This window comes from Lathamus discolor, chromosome 2 (genome assembly GCF_037157495.1).
Source record: "Lathamus discolor isolate bLatDis1 chromosome 2, bLatDis1.hap1, whole genome shotgun sequence".
In the NCBI taxonomy this organism is placed as follows: Eukaryota; Metazoa; Chordata; class Aves; order Psittaciformes; family Psittacidae; genus Lathamus; species Lathamus discolor.
In genome coordinates, this window is record NC_088885.1 from 60900847 (window position 1) to 60921857 (window position 21011).

Here is a 21011-nt window from a genome sequence, read left to right on the forward strand (position 1 = left end):
CCAGACAGTCTCCATGAGGGATGAACATGAGATGGGAGTGCTCGGGATCTTGTCTCTCCTGAATGACTGTCAAATGTCCCCAGCTGATTGACAGGCAACAGCAGGCCCAGTGGTCTGCTTTTTGCTGGAAGAAGGCCACGAGGTGTAGGTTGACACACAACAGAGAGATCTTAAGTACAAGCTTAAGTGAGAAGCGTTTGTTCCTGCTGACTCTGCCTGGGTCAGAGGGTGGGTGTGAGTACGTGGGAACGGAGAGAGCTGCTCTGTTCCAGCAGATTTCATAGCTCTGTGTTTATGGGAGAAGATGTTTCCAGCTCTGCACAGAGCCTCGGCTTTGCCTTTTTGCTGCCTCCTTCTGCTTCTCTGCTCAGTGGCCAGGCCCACAACTGGTTTCATACATGAATACTTGCTGAATTCACCTCCTTGGTTCCCTGTGCTGGTCTGTCTCCTGCCTCAGCTTTCTTCCTCTCTCTACACTGATTGTAGCCATTGGTTGTTTGCTGATCATTCCCCTTCGTCATGCATATGAGTGCAAGGAATGTTGAAGACTTGTGATGATCAGGGAGGGCACTGAGCTGGGGCTTTGGGGACTGCAGTGCATTTGGGTGGTTAATTTGGAGATGCAGGTCCAAATTATGTTTAGAATAATATGTAATTATATATTATAATTACATATTTACAAATTATAAAAGGATTATATAAAGATTAAATAAACTATTTTTTAAATTTTTTATTTATTAGTGATGCAAAGACCTTTTTTTTCCCATCTCCCAATGGACTGTCCTGCATACCCTCTGTGGTGCAAGCACCTCCCTTCAGAGACCACTAATGTACTTCTCCCCAGTACTTTTTCTTGTTTTTAACTCTTGATAACTTAGTGAAGTTTCTGAGCCAAATATGTTTTCCATGTCTTTAGCACCTCTTTGGAAAGGGGTTTCACAGGCTGACTACCCACTGTGAGGCAGACTATCCTCTTTTGGCTGTCTGAGAGCCTGACTCCTCCTAACCAACTCTGGTGACCGAACTTCATTATTCTGGAAGGGGCAGTGAACAGTCAATCCCCAACTGCCATCTCCAGGCCACTCATGATTTTGCAGAGCTCTAGTAAATCCCCCCCCTCAGGTTACCTATTTCGTGATGGAAAATCGTAGTGTATTTATTTTCAGTTACTTGAATGCAGTTCCATATCTTAATCATTTCTGTGCCAGTGTTTGTTGTTTTTTCAGTTTTACTCTGCCGGTACCTGCAGGAACCAGAACTGCATGCAGCGTTCATCGTTGTGGGCAAACTATGGACAGTGGCACAGTGATGTTCTCTGTTCCCTTCCTTGTAATTTCTTTTGTTTAATGACGCTTTTTTGATCTCTAGTAAGCAGCCAACTGCTGTATTTTTCTTTTTTTCCTGGACATACCTGTTTAAGATCAGGCTTCTGTTGGGCTACAGTCAGCTCAGAGTCTGTTGTTTTGTATATGATGACTGGCTTGCTTCTCCCCCATGTTATTCACTTCAATAAGTATTGAAATCCATTTTCATCTTGCTTTTTAATGTTCATTCTGTCTCATAAAAGTCCTTCTGCAGTTCTTTGAAGCTGGCCTTCATCCTTGCCAGCTTGAATAACTTAGCATTATCAACAAACTTTTTCACTTCCTTGCTTTTTTTTTTCTCTCTTATTTTTTCCTTTTTTTTTCCCTTTCTGTTTTTTAATCCCTCCTTTCTTCTCCTCCCAGGTTGCTTATGAATATGCTGAAAAGCATGAGTCCCAGCAACACACTGCATGTGCCCTCCTTTTCTTTTCAGAAACAATTACTTTACCTCATTTATCCATAATGGATGCTACTGCCTCTTGGTTCCCTCAAAGACTTTGTAGAGGGACTGTACTTTCAAAAGACTTTTGTGTGTGTGTGTGTAATTATCATTCATATACCAGTTCAAATGCCTATAGGCTATGTGTGCATTTCTCTGTATTTTCATATGTATGTAGACAGATAATAAGCATCTTGATAATTCTTAGAATGAAATTAAGCTCTTCTTTCTGTTTTAAATTGAGTTTTACAGGTGGTAATTATTTCACTGGTGTTTTTCCATGATGACTACAAACATCTAGGGTTTAGAACCGAGTTTGCTGGGTGTCTTGATCAGCATTAAGCTTGTGATTTGACCCTGAGTGTCTCTCCAGAGCAAGCTGAAGTCAACATAAATGTCAGGACTTAGAATGCCTATAGGGGCTGCTGACAAACTACCACATTCGTGGTTTGTTTTTTTTTTTAATTTTTATTTTAGAGGCTTGATAGAGACATGACCTTTTCTTAAAAGATGCTTGTCACTTTATGAACTTACACTGCTCTCCGGTGTAGGTGAAGGAGAGGGCTCCTAATGGAAAATGTTTTATCATAGTGTTTCAAGGCTCACCTTTGCTAGTTACAGTCTCCCTTCTGATCAAAGCAGCCTGCTAGTCAGTGCAGAATCTGAAGCGCTGTAGATGTGAGCTTGCTTGTGGCTTGATTAGCATGTGAACTGCACCAATCTGGGCTGCGTGTAGCTGCCATGGAGCTTTTTCTTCTATCTGAAGGTAGAGCTTGCTTCTGTAAGCTGTCCTGGACATGTTACTGACCACTGAGTGTTTTCCCAAGCCTAGTATTTTTCATCCTTCTTTCCTGTCTACTTTATCACTGAATGCCTCTTTACTATATCCAGGAAATACCAGTGCAGAGCTCATGTGCTCTGTGTTGCTGCTTAGTGTTTACAGGATGGTTAAAATGGGGAATGTGCTGGAGCTAGTGTTTGATTAAGTACAAATGTCTTAGAAGCTGAAGAAGCAGGGACCAAACTGGCTCTTCTTTCTGTTTTGCTTCCTCTCTAGCGACCTGGGATGCCATCAGGAGCTCGAATGCCCCATCAGGGGGCTCCCATGGGTCCCCCAGGTCCCCCATACGTTGGAAGCCCCTCAGTGCGACCTGGGATGCCCCAGACCGTGATGGAAACAACAAGAAAACGCACTGCACCACAGCAGGTCCAGCAACAGCAGGTGCAGCAGCAAGTGCAACAGCAGCAGCAAGCCACTCAGAACCGAACTAGGAGGTGAGTGTTCTGGAAAGAAAATATGGGAGGACAATTTGAGGAAGAAAAAAAACGGTATCTTTTTAGCAATAGGTAGCACCTTTGAGATCAAGTAAGACAGGATAGAAGATTTAGATATTGTCTGTTTCTTAAAGCAGGAAAAACATTGGTAAATTTTACTCTCTACTTTGTGAATGATCTTGAACAAACTGACCTTTACTAATGTCTGGCTTTGCAGTTATAATGCTTTTACCTCGCAGGTTTATTGGGCTAGAAACCTGCCTGTTATATTTAGCCTTTAAAGTTTATGCACAGATCTCTTCTAATATAGTACAATTACTGCATTATTTGTTATCTGGTGTGTATAGTTTCTCTTAATTTCTGACTGGCTAAGAAAATGGTTTGTAAACAAGACAAGTAGAAAAAGATTTCATTCTTCATGTGAATACTTGTACTATAGTTCCTTAGGAGAGCAGTCATAAAACTTGCAATTGTCACAGGCATTCCTGCATATAAAGTAAAGAGATATGCATAGAAAATAATTTCATATCATTAGAGTTTTTTTTTTAAAGGAACTTTCTTTTTAAAATATGCCACTTTGTACAGTGCTGAATGCATTCTCTCTTAAATGACAGCTCATTTCTTTTTGCAACTTATTAACCTCAGCAGTCTTGAGTTCCTAGTGTGAGCCAGTTCCTGATAAATACAGCAGAGATCTAGGTGATCTGCCTTTTGCAAAATCATTATAGGTGTATATATAGATTAAGACAATGTTCTGGTGGTGTTGTCATATCCAGTTGTAGGTAAAACATGATTCTCTTAGCTCAGTGCTTTAGGAACCCTGCTCTTTCTGAGTTATTTGCCTTGGATCAGCAAGCCAGACTTGGGAATGCTTATATCTGGGATGCATCTGGAAAGGACACCAATCCTGAGAGTATTAATATATTATGATTGAATAAGATTGAATACAGAAGGAATGTGTATGAGTGCAGCACATGAGCGCAAGAAATGCATGTGCATCTTGGAAGCCTTGCCCAGCACTAGGCAAAATGCATGTTCCACAGCATCTCCCAGGAGGTACTCCTGGAAACTGCACAAGATTATGCCTAGCCTTCAAATACACAGGGTAGATATAACCTGAAAAATTGCCACTGCTGGTTAATTAAGGTAAACTTTAGTCACTAACTAGTTTCCAGGGATCATTAAAGAAAAGTGTTTTCTAAAAATAGATGTTGTAACTCACAGAAGGAAGTGTTCCCCCTCCCCAGTTCTCAACTTCTGTGCTTCTCATTTGGAACCCAGCAGATACCTCTCATGTAGTGAGTCCAGCTCACACTAGTGCTTCCTAGGTATCCAGGAATGTTCCTCTGTTTCTTCTGCCATGTCTTCCCCCCAGATAATGTGTTGAATATTTCCCTCTTGTTCATTTATGCTTCCCTGTTGTTTCCCATTGAATTTTTTCTGGTTTGTTTTTTTTTTTTCAGGCAAACTTTCCTGGCACCTTAGGTGCAATTCTGGGAGTAATAGACTCCTATGTTGTATGGCACAAACAGGCCAAAAAGGTGTAGTCACCCTTTCTTGGCAAGTTTGGTGGAGATCGAGATCTCATTTCTGTAATAGACTCTAGGAGAACTGGTTGAGACCCAAGTTGTTGGGGCTTTTTCGGTTTGTTTGATATTTGCTTTTTAATTGCAAGCCTTTGGGGTTGTTGCATGTGTGTGCATATCCCATTTCCCTTTGGGAAGGTGGAGTTTGTTCACGCATTACTTCCATATTCTGTGAAGTGTTGCAGTGCAGATTTGATTTTGTGAGCTGTGGAAGGTGTTGGAGGTTCACACCATATAACATTCGTACACTTTTAAAAAGGGACATTTTTCACCTACGAGGTTGGGTGTGACTGTGTGGATGAATTTTCTGCCCCTGAGGAAGGATGTAGTTTGCACCTCTGGGCACAAAGAGTTCCTCAGGCTTGGCTTCTGTGGGCATGGAAGAGAATCTAAGGACGTGGTGTTTCAGGCCAGGCTTCTTACTAGCAAATGTAGGAAGGGAGTATGCCACAGCAATGTGTGTGGAAACAATCTTTACATGGACATGGCTGATGACAGGCTTCCTGTATAAAAACAGTAAGGAGGGGCATCCGTGTGACATGGCAGAATGGTAGCAGGCAGTTGTTTTCTGCCAATTGTCTGTCACAGATGGAATGATTCATTTCCTGCATAAGGTAAAGGCCTCACAAATTATAGAGGTGAAGAATAAGGCCTGAATTCCTTCTTGGCCCTGTTAGAGAGAGCTAGATGGCAGGTTTGTTGGGCACAAACAGGTTTTAGAATCTGAAGAGTTCAAAAGACAATGTATTTGGCAATCATCCTGACAGAACCATTCTTAGGCACATATACATTTGTGTCTATGTTCACGAATACAAGGTTGTTTTTAAAAGCATAGATTTGTAAATGTGCTCATATATGGGTATGGACACAGTATGTATCTACACAGCAGGCACACATATCTTTCCACTTGTATATTTGTAAAGATGAAAAATGTGGAAACATAAGCCCTTTTGCGTATTGTCACCGTTGCATATCACTCATGCAAATACATTATAATAAAACAAATGTATATATGTAGGGAAGGGTGTGTGTATATGTGTGTTTCCATACATCATATGGAATACACATACACGTTTTCATCAGCACTCAGTTTTGGGCATGAATGAATGAATGCACATCATCTGTTTGAACAAGTTCACATTTTGTTTACAGGCACTCAACCACTTACATGTGCATATGCATAGGTGTATCTATGCCGTTTTCACACATGCACACTGTCCTCCTACATGCTTTTTCTGCATCCACAGACAGCATGTGCACATGCAGTTGCATACATTGCTGCCCGGCACCATAGAAGATGCTGTGATCAAAGAACTTGCACACTTCTTTCCAAGATGCATAACAGACAGCCCTGATTTGTTCTTAGCTAACTAACTCCCCAGGCTGCTGAGAGAAGGGGTCCTAGGTCCTGGGCATGGGTGAGACCCTTTTGCTGATGCATGCACAGCTGTGCACCAGCATGTGGAGATGTCAGGATAATTTAGCAGGTGGCCTCGTTACTCCTAGATCTGTCACCATGGTAACGTGTTTTTTTCTTTAAAAAATGTACAGTGCCAAGAGGAGGAAGATGGCTGACAAAATTCTCCCTCAGAGGGTGAGTCGCTTTCATTTCCTATTCCCTTCACAATCAGTTCAGGATCTTAGTATAATTAGAGGGGTTTTAGAAAATACTTTCACTTTTTGTTTAAAAATCTAATTAAAAAGTAAGTAGGCAGTGGGTAAAAGTCTCGAGAGCAAGGCTGGGGCTGGAGCTGGGGGCTGGGAGTGTGGAGCACAGCCGGCCTGTGCCGGCCTCGTGCCCTGGGTTAGCCGAGCCAGCACTGCCACTTGCTGGATGGACAGTGGTGCTGGGCCGTGAAGTATAGACTTGACGCTGGGGCCCTCTGGGTCTTAAGGATGTTTTTGATCAAATTTTGAGGCTGGCCAAAAGCTAGTTCAGGGCACAGCTGTGCCTGTAGGAGATGGGCTCGTTCTCAGGTCTCTCTGGCCCAGTGGAGCTGCCAGGTTCTAATTTCTGTGGTTGTATCCTAGTAGGACTCCAGTGAACCCATGTAAACAACAGAGTTCAAGGGGCCTGCATTGTCCAGAGAGTTATTAATTCTCTTATCCCTGGGTATGTGTCTAGCTTTTAGTGTCTGCCTATGCTTGATCCTCAGTGCTTAAATCTTCTACTTCCTTTGTAAACATCAGAATTTGTCTCTGCTCCTCTTCTCTTTCATTATTCCCAGATGTTTCCTTTCCTGTGTCCTCTTCCGTACAGTTCTCCCCAAACCTACTTGGTCCCAAAATGCAAGCTTCCTTAGTCTTCAAAACACACAGCCTTGTGACATCCTAGACCCAGTTTCTTTAGCTTCTGGTGCTTTTTCTGGAATCAAAATCACTTCAACAGGTGTGTAGATCTCCATGTCCTTTCCAAGTCTACCTCTCCACTGCTAGTGTAAACCCAAGCTTGCCAGCAGCCTCCACATTCTCTTCTGTGACATTCTGCAGGTACCTAGTGCCAGTTTTCTGAGGAGGTGAGCCCACTTTGGTATTCCTCATGTCATATCATCACTTCATTTCTTGTAATTCCAGCCACCCTTCGAAAGCAGAGCCTCTCATAACTTAGCCATTAGTTCTCTCATGCTGCTGTCTTGAAAGGACTAAGCTACAATTAAATCCAGAAGTTTGAACTACTTGCAGCCTCCATGGTATTTGTATTGAAGCCATTTCTGCATTTCTGTATCTTGCTTGGAGTCTCTACTTTCTTAGTATGAAAACTACATTTCTTGTGTTGTCAGTTCTGTCTGTCCCACACATACTGTTTCCACAGAACGCTGTATGTCCTGTATGGTGAGGCTGTCGCTTTAAATATATGTCCATTTCAAGGCTCTTCTTTTTTTTTCCCCCACTCTGTCTAGTGCCTTTCTGAGATAAAAAGGTCTCTCTCACAGCAGAGGTAACCAAAGTTTTCTGGCAACAGTAGACTTGGGCCTCTGTTTATCAGATTCATAATAATTCTTTAATAGATAGAGCCTTATTCAAATATGTCAAAAACCTATACAGATGCTAGCACCTTTCAGGATCATGCTGTTACCAAGTCTTCTTGCCTTTCAGTATCTTTGTTGCTGTCAGTCAATAATTTTAACTGATGGAGTGATAAGGCAACACTAATTGGTAGAGTTCTGTCTGCAATGGAGTTTTTATCAGTGCAGCTGGAGTGTTGGTATCAATGGTGTGACATTGTGTTTGGATTAAGGTACTCCATTAGGCTGCAGCTTATCAGAACCTCCTTACGCTTACCATTCGTCGGATGGGAAAATGCTGTGTGCATCGGTGTCCTGTCAAGTGGAAGATTTGCGCTGGTGGCTGTGGAATGTGCGTGGAACACAGGGTAAAACTCCAACTTTCCAAAGCTACTTCTGGTGTATTTTCCAGCCAGTCAGCCTGTGTTACCCACAGACCTTTTGCAGACTCTGTGTTTTCTGGGAACTGTGAACGGGAGAGGGGAAGATAATAAATAAATTTTAATTTTGCAAACCATCTTATGTAATAGTGGAAAAGGAGCTGGGTTCTTAGTGTTACTTGCTGTGATAGTGAGTCAGGCAGCTGGCACAGATAGCCTGCTGCTGGACTTCCAGGCTCTCTGATCAAGCCTGTGCTGTAGCACTGGAACGTATTCCTAGTTGGGTAGGGTTATTCAGCAGCTACAGATCAGCTGTTTGGCCCGGATTTAAGTTTGATGGATATAATAATATGAGAAAGTTCAACATAGCGAACTATTGCATGTAGGAAGATAGGATTATGGAATTGCATGGGACCTCCTCACACATACAGTCTGGTTCCCTTTGTCATGGAAGCTGTGGCACAGTTGTTGCCTCAACTTACTTAGGTTCCTTACTTCTCAGATACTTTAGATCTGTCAGGTTTTTGTTGTTTGGTTGTTTTGGGTTTTTTTGTCTTTCTTGGTGTGCTAAAGGCAAGTGCTTTTAGTTTACCAGGTAAGAGGGGCTCCTCATTATTCTAATCCTTGCAGTCCTTCATTATGTCTGTTCCAGGTTAAATTCACCTCTTCTGAACCTCTTTAAATCTACCTCTCAGGATGCCAGAACCATATGCAGTAGTACAGATTACCAGTATCACTAGTGCTTGAATGCCACTAATGCATTTTTATTTCTACTAGAAACAGCCAGTAATGCAGATTGGGATTGCTTTTATTTTTTATGGCCTTGCCACATTGATACAGCATATGGTCATTCTGTGATTGACTAATACTCACAAGTATTCCTGCTTTCTATTATTTGCAACTGATGAATTCCTGTATTATGGCAGGAATTATGGGTATAGACTCTGAGGAACATGATCTTGTGCTTTGTAATGCTGTATTTCATCCTGTTTCTATTATACAGTTCTCAGTTTCCTTATGTTCTCTGTACTATCCTCTGCCTTGTACTGACAGTGCCACCCAAATTTGTCATTTTAAGTTTTGCTAGCATACTTCTCCTTCTTGTGCTGGAGTTATTAATGAATATATCTAAACAAAATTAGTTTCAAAAATGGTGCATGAAGTCCTTCCTGCTTAATACTTTTTTCTATGCCAGTTCTTTATCACAGATTGTTCTTGTTCTGTTCCCTATTTTTTGGTCTTAAGTAATGGTTCCCTTCATGACTGCATGTCAGATGCTTTTCTTAAATGCAGGTTGATTTGATCTACTGCATATCTTTTGTCTAAAATGCAATTTTAATTAAAAGAAAGGCTTGGTTAAGCCGAGGCTGATGTACTGTAATGTAACAAAGCAGCATTTTTTATAGTGCATTTAATATTAACTCCAGTTCTGTGCAGCAGGCTATACCTAACCCCATTTTCCTTATCTCTGGATCCTTCCCTTGTTCTCAGGTCACTGAAATGCTCTTTCAATTTTGGAAAAGTTTATAGGCATCTTCATTCTTAACTGAGGACCTAGATCTCTGGAGCTGACGTGGCCTGTGTGACCCAAGTCTAGCAATTGTGCCTCAAGTCGACCTCAGGCCACAAACTGTCTGTAGAGAACCATGACTGCATTTCAGACTTAGTCTCCTTTTTCTCCAGGCTTTGTTTCCTCATTACTTCTGGTCAGTGTCTTATTTTCTTTTAGTTCTGAGTCATTACATTTTTTCACTGTTCGGTTTTTTTCAGCTTCCTTGCCTACCCATTCTGATGCAAGAATCTCAGCTGAAAATCATTCTGACTTCATAGCTGTGTTTCTGCTTTTCCTCATTTAACTTGCTGAGTGGAGTGCAACTTTGAAGCAGCAAGCTGCTTCTCCTTAAATAGCATGCTTGTCACTTAATATTGGCTACTATTCTTCTTACTGGGCCCCAAATTCCCGTGAGGACTTTTTGTCTAGCTGTGCTGACAGGTTTTTGTACAGCTCTTTTTATCCTATCTGCTTCATTCTCCTTTACACAAATACTCAGTCAGCTTCTGCTGCCATTCACAGACCACCATATGAGTTTCTCTGCACAGATCCTATACCATAATAGCTGTCCTGTTGGTTTTTGGTCACTACATGGCTGTTGCCCACCTCTTTCTCCATCTGAGCCAATTAGAGGTGAGGAACACCTGGATTTGCTATTCACTCATAAGAAAAAATTAGTTAGGAATGTGATAATCAGTGGCAGCCTTGAATATAGCAACAAGTTCAAGATCTTGAAGGGAATGAGGGAGGAGGCTAGTGAAATACAGACTCTGGACTTCAGACAAGCAGGGCTTGGCTTATTCGGGGAACTGGTAGGTATGATTCCATGGGAAGCGGCTCCAAAGGGCACAGTGGCTTGTAAAAGCTTGCAGGTCTTTAAGGACCCTCCAAGCACAAGAGCAGTCTGTCTTGATACGCAGGAAAATGAGCAGATGTATGAGGAACCCATCTTAACTAAGCAGGGAGCTCATGGTGGAGGTCCCAACATCAAAAGGCAGTATATAAGAGGTGAAAGCAGGGATAGGCTACAAAAGAGGAATTTAGAAATTTTACCTGGACATACAGTATCAGGAAAGTCAAAGCTCAGCTGGAGTTGAGATTTCCAAGGGATGTCAAAGGCAACAAGAAAAGCTTCTTTGTTACACTTGTAATAAAAGGCTGACCATGGAAAATGTGTGCCCGATACTGAGTGTTCTGGGTGATACAGTGACAACAGAGGCATATTAAGTCTGAAGTACTCAAAGTTGCCTTTGTCTCAGTCTGTGCTAACAATGTCTTCCATACCTCTGTGATCCTTGAACATGTTCAAGAGGAACCAGCCAGCAATGGACAGGGATTGAGACAGGGATTACTGGAGAAAAAGTCTCCCAGTGACTAGAAAAAGGCAAGTTGTTGCACCTATCTTTGCAAAAGGCCGAAAGATCAATTCCAGGAACTGCAGCCAATTGGCCTCACTTTGGTCTCTGGGAAAATCACAGAGCAACTGCTCTTTGAAACACATTTCTGAACACGTAAAGGAGAAGAAGGTAATAGGGAACAATGAGCATGGATTTACTGGGGGTGAATCATGCTTGATGAACCTGATTGCATCCTCTGATAAAATGACTGGGTCTGTGAGCAAGGTAGCGGTGGATATAATTTACGTTGGCTTTAGCAAAGTTTTCAACACTGTCTCTCATAATAGTCTTGTATCCAAGCCAACTTGGTCTGGGTGCATGGACAGCCATCTGGCTGGATGATTTGGCTTAAAGGGTGGTGGCTAATGTGTTGTGCTCTACTGGGAAGACAGCGCCAGGCTGTGGAGGTTCTATCTTGGCAGCAGTTCAGTTTAGCGTTTTTGTCAATGAAGGAACATTGACATTGACATGGAGGAAGCAGGGGAGTACTTGCTTATAAAAGTTGCAGCTGACATCAAATCATGGAGCAGGGGAGAACCAGCCAGTATGCTTGGGGACAGGCTGCCATTTAGAGGAAGCTGGAATGAACTGATGGAACTTTATGAAATTCAGCGAGGTCAAATGCGTAGTTCTTCCTTGGGAAAGTAGGGGGCACTAAGCATTTGCTGGTGCTGCCTGGCTGGGAGCAGCGCTGCTGGAAAGGGCATGGAGGTCCTGGTGGACAATGAGCTGAACGTGCACAAGAAGTGTGCCCTGGCAGCAAAAATGACAAACAGCATCCTGGGCTGTATGAACAGGAGCACAGCCAAGAGATTGGAGGATTTGATTACCTCAGTACTTGGTAGCTCGCAGCTAGAGCACTGTGCTTAGTTTCAAACATTAAAAAACGTTGGCAAACTGGACTGACTTCAGTGAAGGGTTGTCATGTTGGTCAGAGGGCTGGTTCAGCATGTGAGGAGAGACTGAGAAAACTGTCCTTGTTCAGCTGGAGGAAGGATGTCTCTGAGGGAATCTAACAGCAGCTTTCCAGCTCCTAAGAGAGGATGGTCAAGAAGATGGAGGCAAGCTTTTCAGTGGAGGATGGCAGGAGAATAACAGCCATCAAGCATAAGCTGACACAGGACAGGAGCTGGCTGTATGTATGGAGAAACTTTTTCACAAGAGGACAATCAAGCACTGGAACCCAGAGAGGTTGTGTGGGATCTTTCAAACCACAACATAACCTCATTGTTGGCACTACTTTGAACAGAAAGTTGGACTAGAGAACTCCCAACATCCCTTCAAGCTGGTGTCTGTGATCCAGCTGCTGTTCCATAGAGCATCTCTAGCAGAAGTCTGCAGAAATGTTGCTTTCATATGCCATCTGACTCCCTGCTCTACAGTTGATGCTTTCCAAGATGATCGCCTTTGTTGTCACATCTCCAGTTTTTGATTTGGACTGCATGCATCAGAGGTTTGGCTGGGTCATAGATGCTGCCCAGCCACTGAACATAAAGGAGCTACTGAATTGCTGTTACTAGAACTCTGAGAGAAACTCATAAGGAAGCCTCATAATCTTAATTCATAGATGTGACTTACAGCCTTTTTTTATGCAATCAAACATTCAAATGTAAACAGTGTGGAGCTTAGGTGCTTAGATGTATTGCTTCTATCTGCCCACATTAGTCAGTGCTCGTAACTGATTACCAAGAGTGGCTAGTGAAAAACTTGCTCACCTGTTGCTTGTAGTGTTGCAGGATCTTTGTGGTTTTGAATGGTATCTGTATGTGGCCATAAAATTCAGAATGGCACAGGTTTTAATTGCTTTTGTCATGTTACTGGACTGTATCATTGGTTCTGTGGTAGCCAGTCAGAAATCTTCCCAGAAACACTCTCTCTTAGGGATCAAGACTCGCAAGGTGGCAGAGAGTTAGAATTTCTAAGGAGTGTCAGCCCTTACCTATCCTTCTTTGACTACCATAGAAGCCTCAACAGTGGATTTTGTCAATAAGCTATAGGCTAAAGTTTCTTAGCAGCGAAACTGTCCAGTAGTTGGTAATTCAGACTTCAGTCATTATCACCTTTGAAAAGGCTGCCTTCGAAATACTCTTTTTGATATATCTAGGTTGTGTGCATCTGCTGTAGGTAGCAAAAAAACTGGCCCAAGAATTGGGCTTGTCAGGCTTCGGGAGTGAGAGCCTTGTCTTCTGTTACCTCTCTCAAAGATGGAAATTACAGGCTAGCCTAATTCTAAGGAAATAGACAAAGCTCTGTTTATTAGCGTCTGATGGTTTGGGGTTTTTTATTGAGGAAAAAAAAAAAAAAAGGCTAGTTGCTGAAACTGTTTTGTTTGTCCCTGCTCAGGTAGTGAAGAATTCAGTTGTTCCTACCTGAAATGGATCTCATTTATTTTTTTTTTTTTCTGGGACCTGTAATGATAGCAGACTTTCAGTTGGAAAGAAACATCAATCTGAAGGGCACACTCTTATGTATCTGGTTTTTGTTGTTGTTGTTTGGTTTTTTTTTGGGGGGGTCTGTGTGGGGTTTTTTGGGTTTTCTATTATCTTTAGTTTAAACTGAAGTTATGCAGGTCACAGCATGGTGTCTGTCTGCTGCATACAATCTGCCTTATCAAGAAGGATACAAAGCCTTTCTTAGACATCTGGAAGAAGCCCCATGGTTGCAGGCCCTCATACACATGGGGAAGCTTTTACTATCCTGACTTCTGCTTTGAGGGCAGCAGCAGTGGGCACAAGCACTACAGGAGATTCCTGGATTGGATTTAGGACCATTTCTTGACACAGGCAGTCAGCAAGCCAACAAGGCGAGGTGCTCTGCTGGACCTGTTACAAAGAAGGAAGAACTGGTTGGGGATATGAAGGTCGTGGAGGACAAAGGGGCTCAGAGAAGCTGGCTGAACTTCCAAGGACAACCTCTTCAAAGCAAAGGGGAATGATCAGACCAGAGTGCAGAAAGTTGAGCAGCCCTGGCAGGAGGCCAACAGAATCAAGCAGGGAATTCCGTATTGGCTTCAAATGCAAAAAAGGAGTGCATGGAGGTGTGAGTAGGACTGGCCTACCCAGCAGGAACAGCACAATGGTGCTCAAGTGTGCAAGTCTGAAATTAGGAAAGTCAAAGCTCAGCTGGAATGGAACATAGGAATGGATGCGTTGGGCAACAAGAAAGCCTTCTGCAAGTGGATCAGCAGCAGAAGGAAGACTAAGGAAAACCCATGTCTTGGTCTGGTTCTGCTGCTCACATCAAAAAGCCATGGAAAAGGCCAAGGCACCCAGTGTTGTCCTTGCCTCTGTTTCTCATGGTATGCCCTGTCCCCAAGCCTCCCAGGTCCCTGAGCCTACATCAGAGTCAGAGCACAGCTGTTCAGAGGGACCTTGACAGGCTGCAGAAACAGGAGGGCAATTCAACGTGTAAAGTTCAATACAGGCAAACAGAGTTGTGCTCCTGGATCAGAATAACTCCATGCAGTGGTACAGGTGGGCATCAACTGGGTAGAAAGCAGTTTTGCAGGAGAGGACCTGAGGGTCCTCATAGAGAATGAGTCTGTGAGGTAAGCCAGCTGTGACAAAAGCCAACTGCAAAATGGGCTGTGTTAGCACAAGTGTTGTCATCAGGTTGAGGAAAGAAGCTATTCTTTGCTGTGCCATACTTGTGAAACTATCAGGACTTGTGGGCAGTGGACCACAGAGACATGATATCCTGTCAGGCTAGATAGGTGTGAGGCTCGCAGAGGACCACCAGGATGCCTGGGGGCTGAAGCACACGCCTACCAAGAGAAGCTGCAAGAGCTGGGGTTGTCCAGCCTTGATAAGTGAAGGTGAAAGGGAGAGACTGCTGGTGAGTGTCACTGCTGTGTGGGATGATGGAGAAAAGTCAGAGGCAGCCTCCTCTTGGAGGTGCACAACAGTAGGATGCACAACAAAATATTGGAACAGGCTGCCAAAAGATGCTGTGGGATGTCCATCCTTAGTTAGAGACATTCAGAACCCGACTGGACAAGGCCCTGAGTAACTTGATATAACTTGAACAACCTGGTTTACGCAACAGTTGGTCTGCACGACTTCCAGAGGTCTTTCTGATCCAAATTATTTTGGGATTCCTAAGGCTTAAGCAGTTGTCCACCACATCATGGCTTTGCCAGATACTCTGAATCCTTTGTGTGTTTGAGGACTCTTCATCAACATAACTTCAGAAGTTCAAACAGATTATTGCTAGGATGTGGGTGACTTTGGTGTTTGTCTTTTGTTGGAGAGAGCTGTGGTAGGTGCGTCTGGTGTGCCTCGACTAGCAAAGAAGCGCTGACTGCCTTGACACTGAGGATTTGTGAAGATCAAGAAAGGCTGAACTGCATATAGACCTTTTTCTACTGTATGGAAGTACTCATATCAGGGCTTCACCTGAAGAGACTCAAATTCCTTCAGAATTCAGTATCCTACAATGTTAAGTTTATGGTGGAATGGGTTATACTCTTGTCGGCAGGAAAGATTACGCATACAGTCATGCTGGATATCAATGAGGCCGATACAGATCTATTTCTTAGGTTTGCTGGTGGCCACACTTCACCTGGGGATGCTAATGAAAACTCAAACAACCCCCTTTAGAAAACTTTCTATGCCAAAAATGCATTTCCTAGCTCCTATGCTTTCTGATGGCAAAAGTCACAGAAATTATTACTATGTTTATTTTTCAAAACAGAAGAATCAAGAACTAACACGTTTGCTATATGAGAATATTGGAGATCTGTGTTTTGTAGTCTGTTTCTGTAGTGTTAAGAGCATGGGAGATGGCTTAGTTCTTTCCAGAAATGGGAAACGTCACATCTGTTTCTGTTTATGTTTATGTGTCTGCTCCTGGTTGTGTCAATGGCAATGAGAGGAACTCAAGGAAACCTCTGTCTCCAGCTTAAGGTCAGGTTTTCCATCACTGACAGATTTATTTATTTTTTTTTTTGGTGTCATTTGCTATCAGTATTCTTGTCTGTTCTTTATGGTCTGCATACTTGTATATCAGCTCCTTATAGCTGTATGAAGAGGTGTATTTAATTTTACTAAAGAGTGGCAAGCCTTCTTATGGAAGACTTTGAAAAGAAAGAACACATATTTGATCTTCTGGGAGAAGACTAAAAGTAATTTATTTTGAGTGTCATGCAACTAGTCTAATGCTATCATGAGGACTTAACTGCTACTTTGGTTTGTTTTTGTTTAACTTTTACATGACTCTTGTAAGTAAGAGTGTATGTATTTAAAATAACTAGTAACAAAATACTCCCTGCAGTCATTGTCACATTTTTCAGTATCTGGTTACACTCATTCCTAAGAACTTCAGCTTTATTTCTAATCTGAGCTAGATGAACTGGCTTCATGACACCTTGTATTATAAAGGGTGTTTTTCTGTTTGCTAATCATCTCAATAGCTTTTCTCAGAATTTTCTTGAGTTTGTCAGTAGATTTCTTCACTTGTGACTCTAGTGAGTTTTTAGTGATTATGTTACTGCCAAGCATGGCAGGAATTATAAAATCCTTACTCGTGCTCCGTGTCTTCCTGCTTATGCATTGGCCACTTTAGGCTACAGTGGTGTTCTGGGCTATTGTTTCTTCTCCTACCATTTCCTATTGTCCTGAGCTATTGTTTCCTACCCTGCCATTTCCTAAGTTCTTATAAGATTTTTCTGGAAGCCCTGAAAGTCCCCATGCTGTAGCTGTGTCCTACATCCTTTGCTTCTAGGTTGTTGTTTTGGTTTTGGTTTTTTTTTTTTGTTTGTTTGGTTGTTTTGTGGGTTTTTTTTTATTTTGTTTGTATTCAGTTATTTGTATTGTTTTCTTTCTCCCAGATCACCATGGTATGGTTCCATATCCCTGTCCTTTTCTTTATTTCTGATTTCCCTATCCAGTGTCACTTGTAGGTTCTGTTTGTTACATTCAGGTTAAATTAGAAGTCCCAGAACCCTTCCTCTTCTTTATACCTTGCATCTTTGTCTGTTTGCTGCTGCTCATGCAGATGACTTCATTAACTTATCCACAGTGAGTTTCAGTCACTTTCATCAGTAGGCATGGTCTCATTAGTACCACCAGTACAGAGAAATTACTTGCTTCATTGTGCATTCTTTTGTGATTGTTCAGTATTGCAGCTCAGCTGCCACCATGAAGCTCCATCAGCAAACTTGGAAAAAGTCTTTTCTGAAGTGTCCTACAGTCTTTTCAGGTCATGATTAACTAAAAATTTTACAGCTTTTAATACATTTATGTCTCTTGTCCACTTCTGGATCATTTTAATAAAAATGCCAAGTCAAAGTAGATGAAAAATGTAAGGTTTTGTGTATATTTGGCCACAATGAAAATGGAATCTTTGTCTTAATGCCTGTTTTCAGCTTTCTTGGGCAACACATGGCCAGTATTTTCTTTTTACCTGTGTGTCACTGGGAATTCCTCATAAAGTTCTTGTGAAGGATTGTATCCCTAAGGACCACTTGAAAGTCTAAAATATTTTATTTTTTCCATTATTTCTGGCATCTTTAAGGAATGGATGGGACAAAATTTTCTTGTAGGAGTGATACAGCTAGGTCTCTTGATATTTAGAAGACTAAATTTGGAATTCACATGATGCTTTTTAGTACTCTTCCAGCCACAGTAGTAATTAGCTTGGAATGGACACACGAGGTCAGTTTCAACATAATGTGTATCTTTCTCTATAGCCTTGGAAACTGAAGCAGAGTTGTTTCTTTGGTGTACTTGAGAGAGTTTAGTCTAGATTTAAATGTCCATGACTCTGTATTTCATAACTAGGAAATGTTCATGACATTCAGCTTAAGGCATTGTAGGGAAATCAGAGTAAAGTTGTCTAAATCTTGCTTGTGTCTTTTATCTGCACATAACAAGCTTGTCTGTCCTGGTTCCACGTTTCTTCTTTGCTTTAGTTCAAAATACAACTTCCTGGTTTTGTTCCCATAACTCCATGACTATAAACAGATAAATATTTTATTGCATGAAACTCTTTGCTAATATTTGATAATGGAATAGCCAGAAGGAAGGTAACATTTTAAATAAATTTACAAATGCACCATTCCCCAACACAATTGCATTATTAGGATGATGATGGTTTTGAGGGGGCTAAGTAAGGGATAGGACTAGGAGTTAATGGGATGTCAAAGTAAAAAGACAAGGAAGAATTGCTGCATTAGGTGACTGCTGTAGGTAGAGAGAAGAAGGGGAGAATGCAGTTCTGTTCTTTACACAATATTTTTCTTATGTTCTCTTCTCTGCTTGACAGCTGCCAAGTCCAGTTAGGGATCACTCACAGCCATTCTACTACTTGGTGACAGGCAGACAGCAAAATACATATTCAGAGTTGGGGAATCTCTCTTCCCCTCTGGAAGATTTCCTGCTCTCTAGATGAGGTAGGATCTTTTTGCTCCCTGCCTGGGCTTCTCTTGCTCTCTCTGTCAAGTTTTACATTGTTTGAGAAGATCCTTGTAGCCCTACCTGAGTGAAGACATCTGAGCACTTTGATGCCATGTGCAGCTTTGTAAAAAATAAATCTTGTTCAGCAAGCCTGCCTTCTTCTGAGGAGATCACAGCATTCTTTGATAACAGAAATTGTGTTGATACTGTTGGATTTCTTCAAGCCATTTGATCTGTTATCAGCGAGGTCTTAATTAAAAATCTTACAGCATAAGTAAGACTATCAGTTACCTTAAATTAAAAAGTCCCTCACTGTCAATTTGGAGACACATCAGTGAATGGGTCATTTCCAGTGCTGCTGCCCTCAAAATGGATGTCAGTGTGGTTAAAGTTTTCTCATGAGAATGAGGGCCTGCAACTTCCAGATGTCTCAGAAGGGCTTTGTCTCCTTCTTGATCGGGTGGTTTGTAGGAGATGCCCCTTGCAGTGTCACCTGCTCCAGTGCAACTCTCAGCATTTGGATGAAGCCTTACATAGTGTGACAGCCGTCCAAGCTGTCATACTGTGCCATTCATAGACATTATCCCGTGATACTTTTCATATTCCAGAAAAGAAGCGTTGCAGCTGTTCCCTGGTTTCTGTTTCTGTTTGATAAGCCTTGCACATTTGTTTGCAGGCACATGTGGTGGGGCCTCTACATTGTACTGCTTTTACAAGGAAACGGTGAGAGTGTCTCCGATCCTGCTATTCCCTGCACATTGTCCTCACTGCCCCCACTTATAATTTTTCCATTCTTTTGTCACCATCAATAAATAATTCATGGAAATCAAGGATAAAGGTGCATAATTTAATATGTTCTTCTTGATTATTAAATTTTGGAAACATTTGCATTTTCACAATTGGAAAAAAAAGAACCCCTGACCTCTAGAAAGACATTATCTTACTAATGTTAACAATAATCTATTCAAGTTATCCATATAATTCTAACCTAAGGTTTAACATACATGCTTCAAAACTCAGATGTTGGGGTACTGCTACTAGGTGCTTATTGTAGTTTCTTGAAATAGATGTAGGCCAGAATAGAGAATTCAGGTCTTGAAATACTCCCTACGCATTCATAGTTAGAACTTTTGTAGAAGAGCAGTGGCTTTAATGGAGCTATGAACTATGAATAGTTAGGGCAAACTATGCCACAGGAAGGAATTAGGCAGATTCTTATCACATAAACACCAAGATAATTGAGGTTTGCTTACTTATGAAGAAGACTGAAAAAAATAATGATGTACTGCTGGCTGGAGTGTAAGAGTACCTGTATCTTTTTGAGCTAAGTTGTACCAGAAACAAAGAAAATTTTTCATTGTGATGCTATATTTCTAGGGCTCCCCTTTAATTTTCCTATCAGTCTTGAGGGAAATTGGGAAAGAGTGTGGAATGGTAACATAATCATGCCTCCAAAAGATTAATCCAGTTGTAGTGTGAGAGAGCAAAAGACTGTAAGAGCAGCCCAAACTAGCCTGGATGGACCTTTGCTCTAGCCCAGCATCCTGTCTTCACTGTGACCATATCACATACCTACAGAAGAATACAAACACAGGCAAGTGCAGTTCTTCTCCCCTATACTCTTCCAAACTGCAGCCATTTGCAGTTCAAGGAAATATATGCAGTATTATCTTTGTTGTATTTATGCTTTTGTAACATCTTATGATTTTTAATACCCAGTTTTGTTATAGTTTTGAGTACCCTTTCACTTTCATGTGGTAAGATGTAAAAGTGTGAAATAGAAATATTTATTGACTATTACTGCTGTTTCTACAAGCTTCTTAGAAATTACATTAGATCTTGGGTCCAGTATCCTGCAAACTAGCTGGAAAGCTACGACAGCTGTAGTATATGCTTAATCTTGAAGGCTGTGTAGGCTAGCAACCTGCTTCATTGTGTGCCTAGGAGTTCATGAACTGAAGCTATTTTTTTAGGTTCAGAATTTTTAATTGACTGCAGTACAGCATGATTTATTTCCTCTATGCAGAAGGAACTGAGGAATCTTGTTGTCTGTGTGTGACAGGATAAAAGCATTGGGGTATTTTGTTGGGTCCAAGGATTTGTATTCTGTGTGGGGAGGGAGTATTGCTTGTCTTTATTCCGCAAGCTGTCTGGCAACTCCATGATGTTTCCAGGGCAATGCTTGCTCTTTATGCTTCACTCTTTAAAATGTTCATGTTCTTTTATTATTTGGCTGATACTAAGACATTGTGAAAGGATACAAGCAGTTAAAAATACAGAGGTTTAGCTAAAGCTGAACAGAGTTTTTGGCTCCATGGTTTCTGCTTCTCCAAAGTGTCAGTCTTGCTATAACTAGAGTATCTCAAACAAACAAACAAACAAATGAGGTTGAAAGAAGCATTTGTTTGATAGCATTGATCAGTCTAAATACAGGAGAGAAGAACTGTTCCTCTTCAGAATGGAGAAGAAAAGTGTTAAGGGAAATGTATGAGCAGGATAAAGAAAGTGCCTAAGGAATGCCTTCCGAGTGCTGCTCCAACTATGCAAGAAGATGGCGTCAAATGAAGCTAACAGATGGCAGGTTCAAAATGGGCAAAAGGAGGTACTTCTTCACACATA

General features: G+C 41.7%; 1 protein-coding gene across 8 annotated transcripts in view; it reads left to right on the forward strand.

The window, feature by feature from the left end:
* Nucleotides 1-21011, forward strand: part of SMARCD3 (SWI/SNF related, matrix associated, actin dependent regulator of chromatin, subfamily d, member 3) — a 90362-nt gene that overhangs the window by 40350 nt on the left and 29001 nt on the right. For 7 of the 8 annotated variants that reach the window (XM_065667133.1, XM_065667131.1, XM_065667132.1 and 4 more), the window contains 2 exons: nt 2861-3078; nt 6216-6258. In XM_065667133.1, coding sequence (XP_065523205.1) covers nt 2870-3078; nt 6216-6258 — 252 coding nt within the window. In that variant the 5' untranslated portion in view covers nt 2861-2869. Of the gene's footprint in view, nt 1-2445; nt 2570-2860; nt 3079-6215; nt 6259-21011 lie in introns of those variants that run through there. The other variant, XM_065667134.1, reaches the window with a different exon arrangement.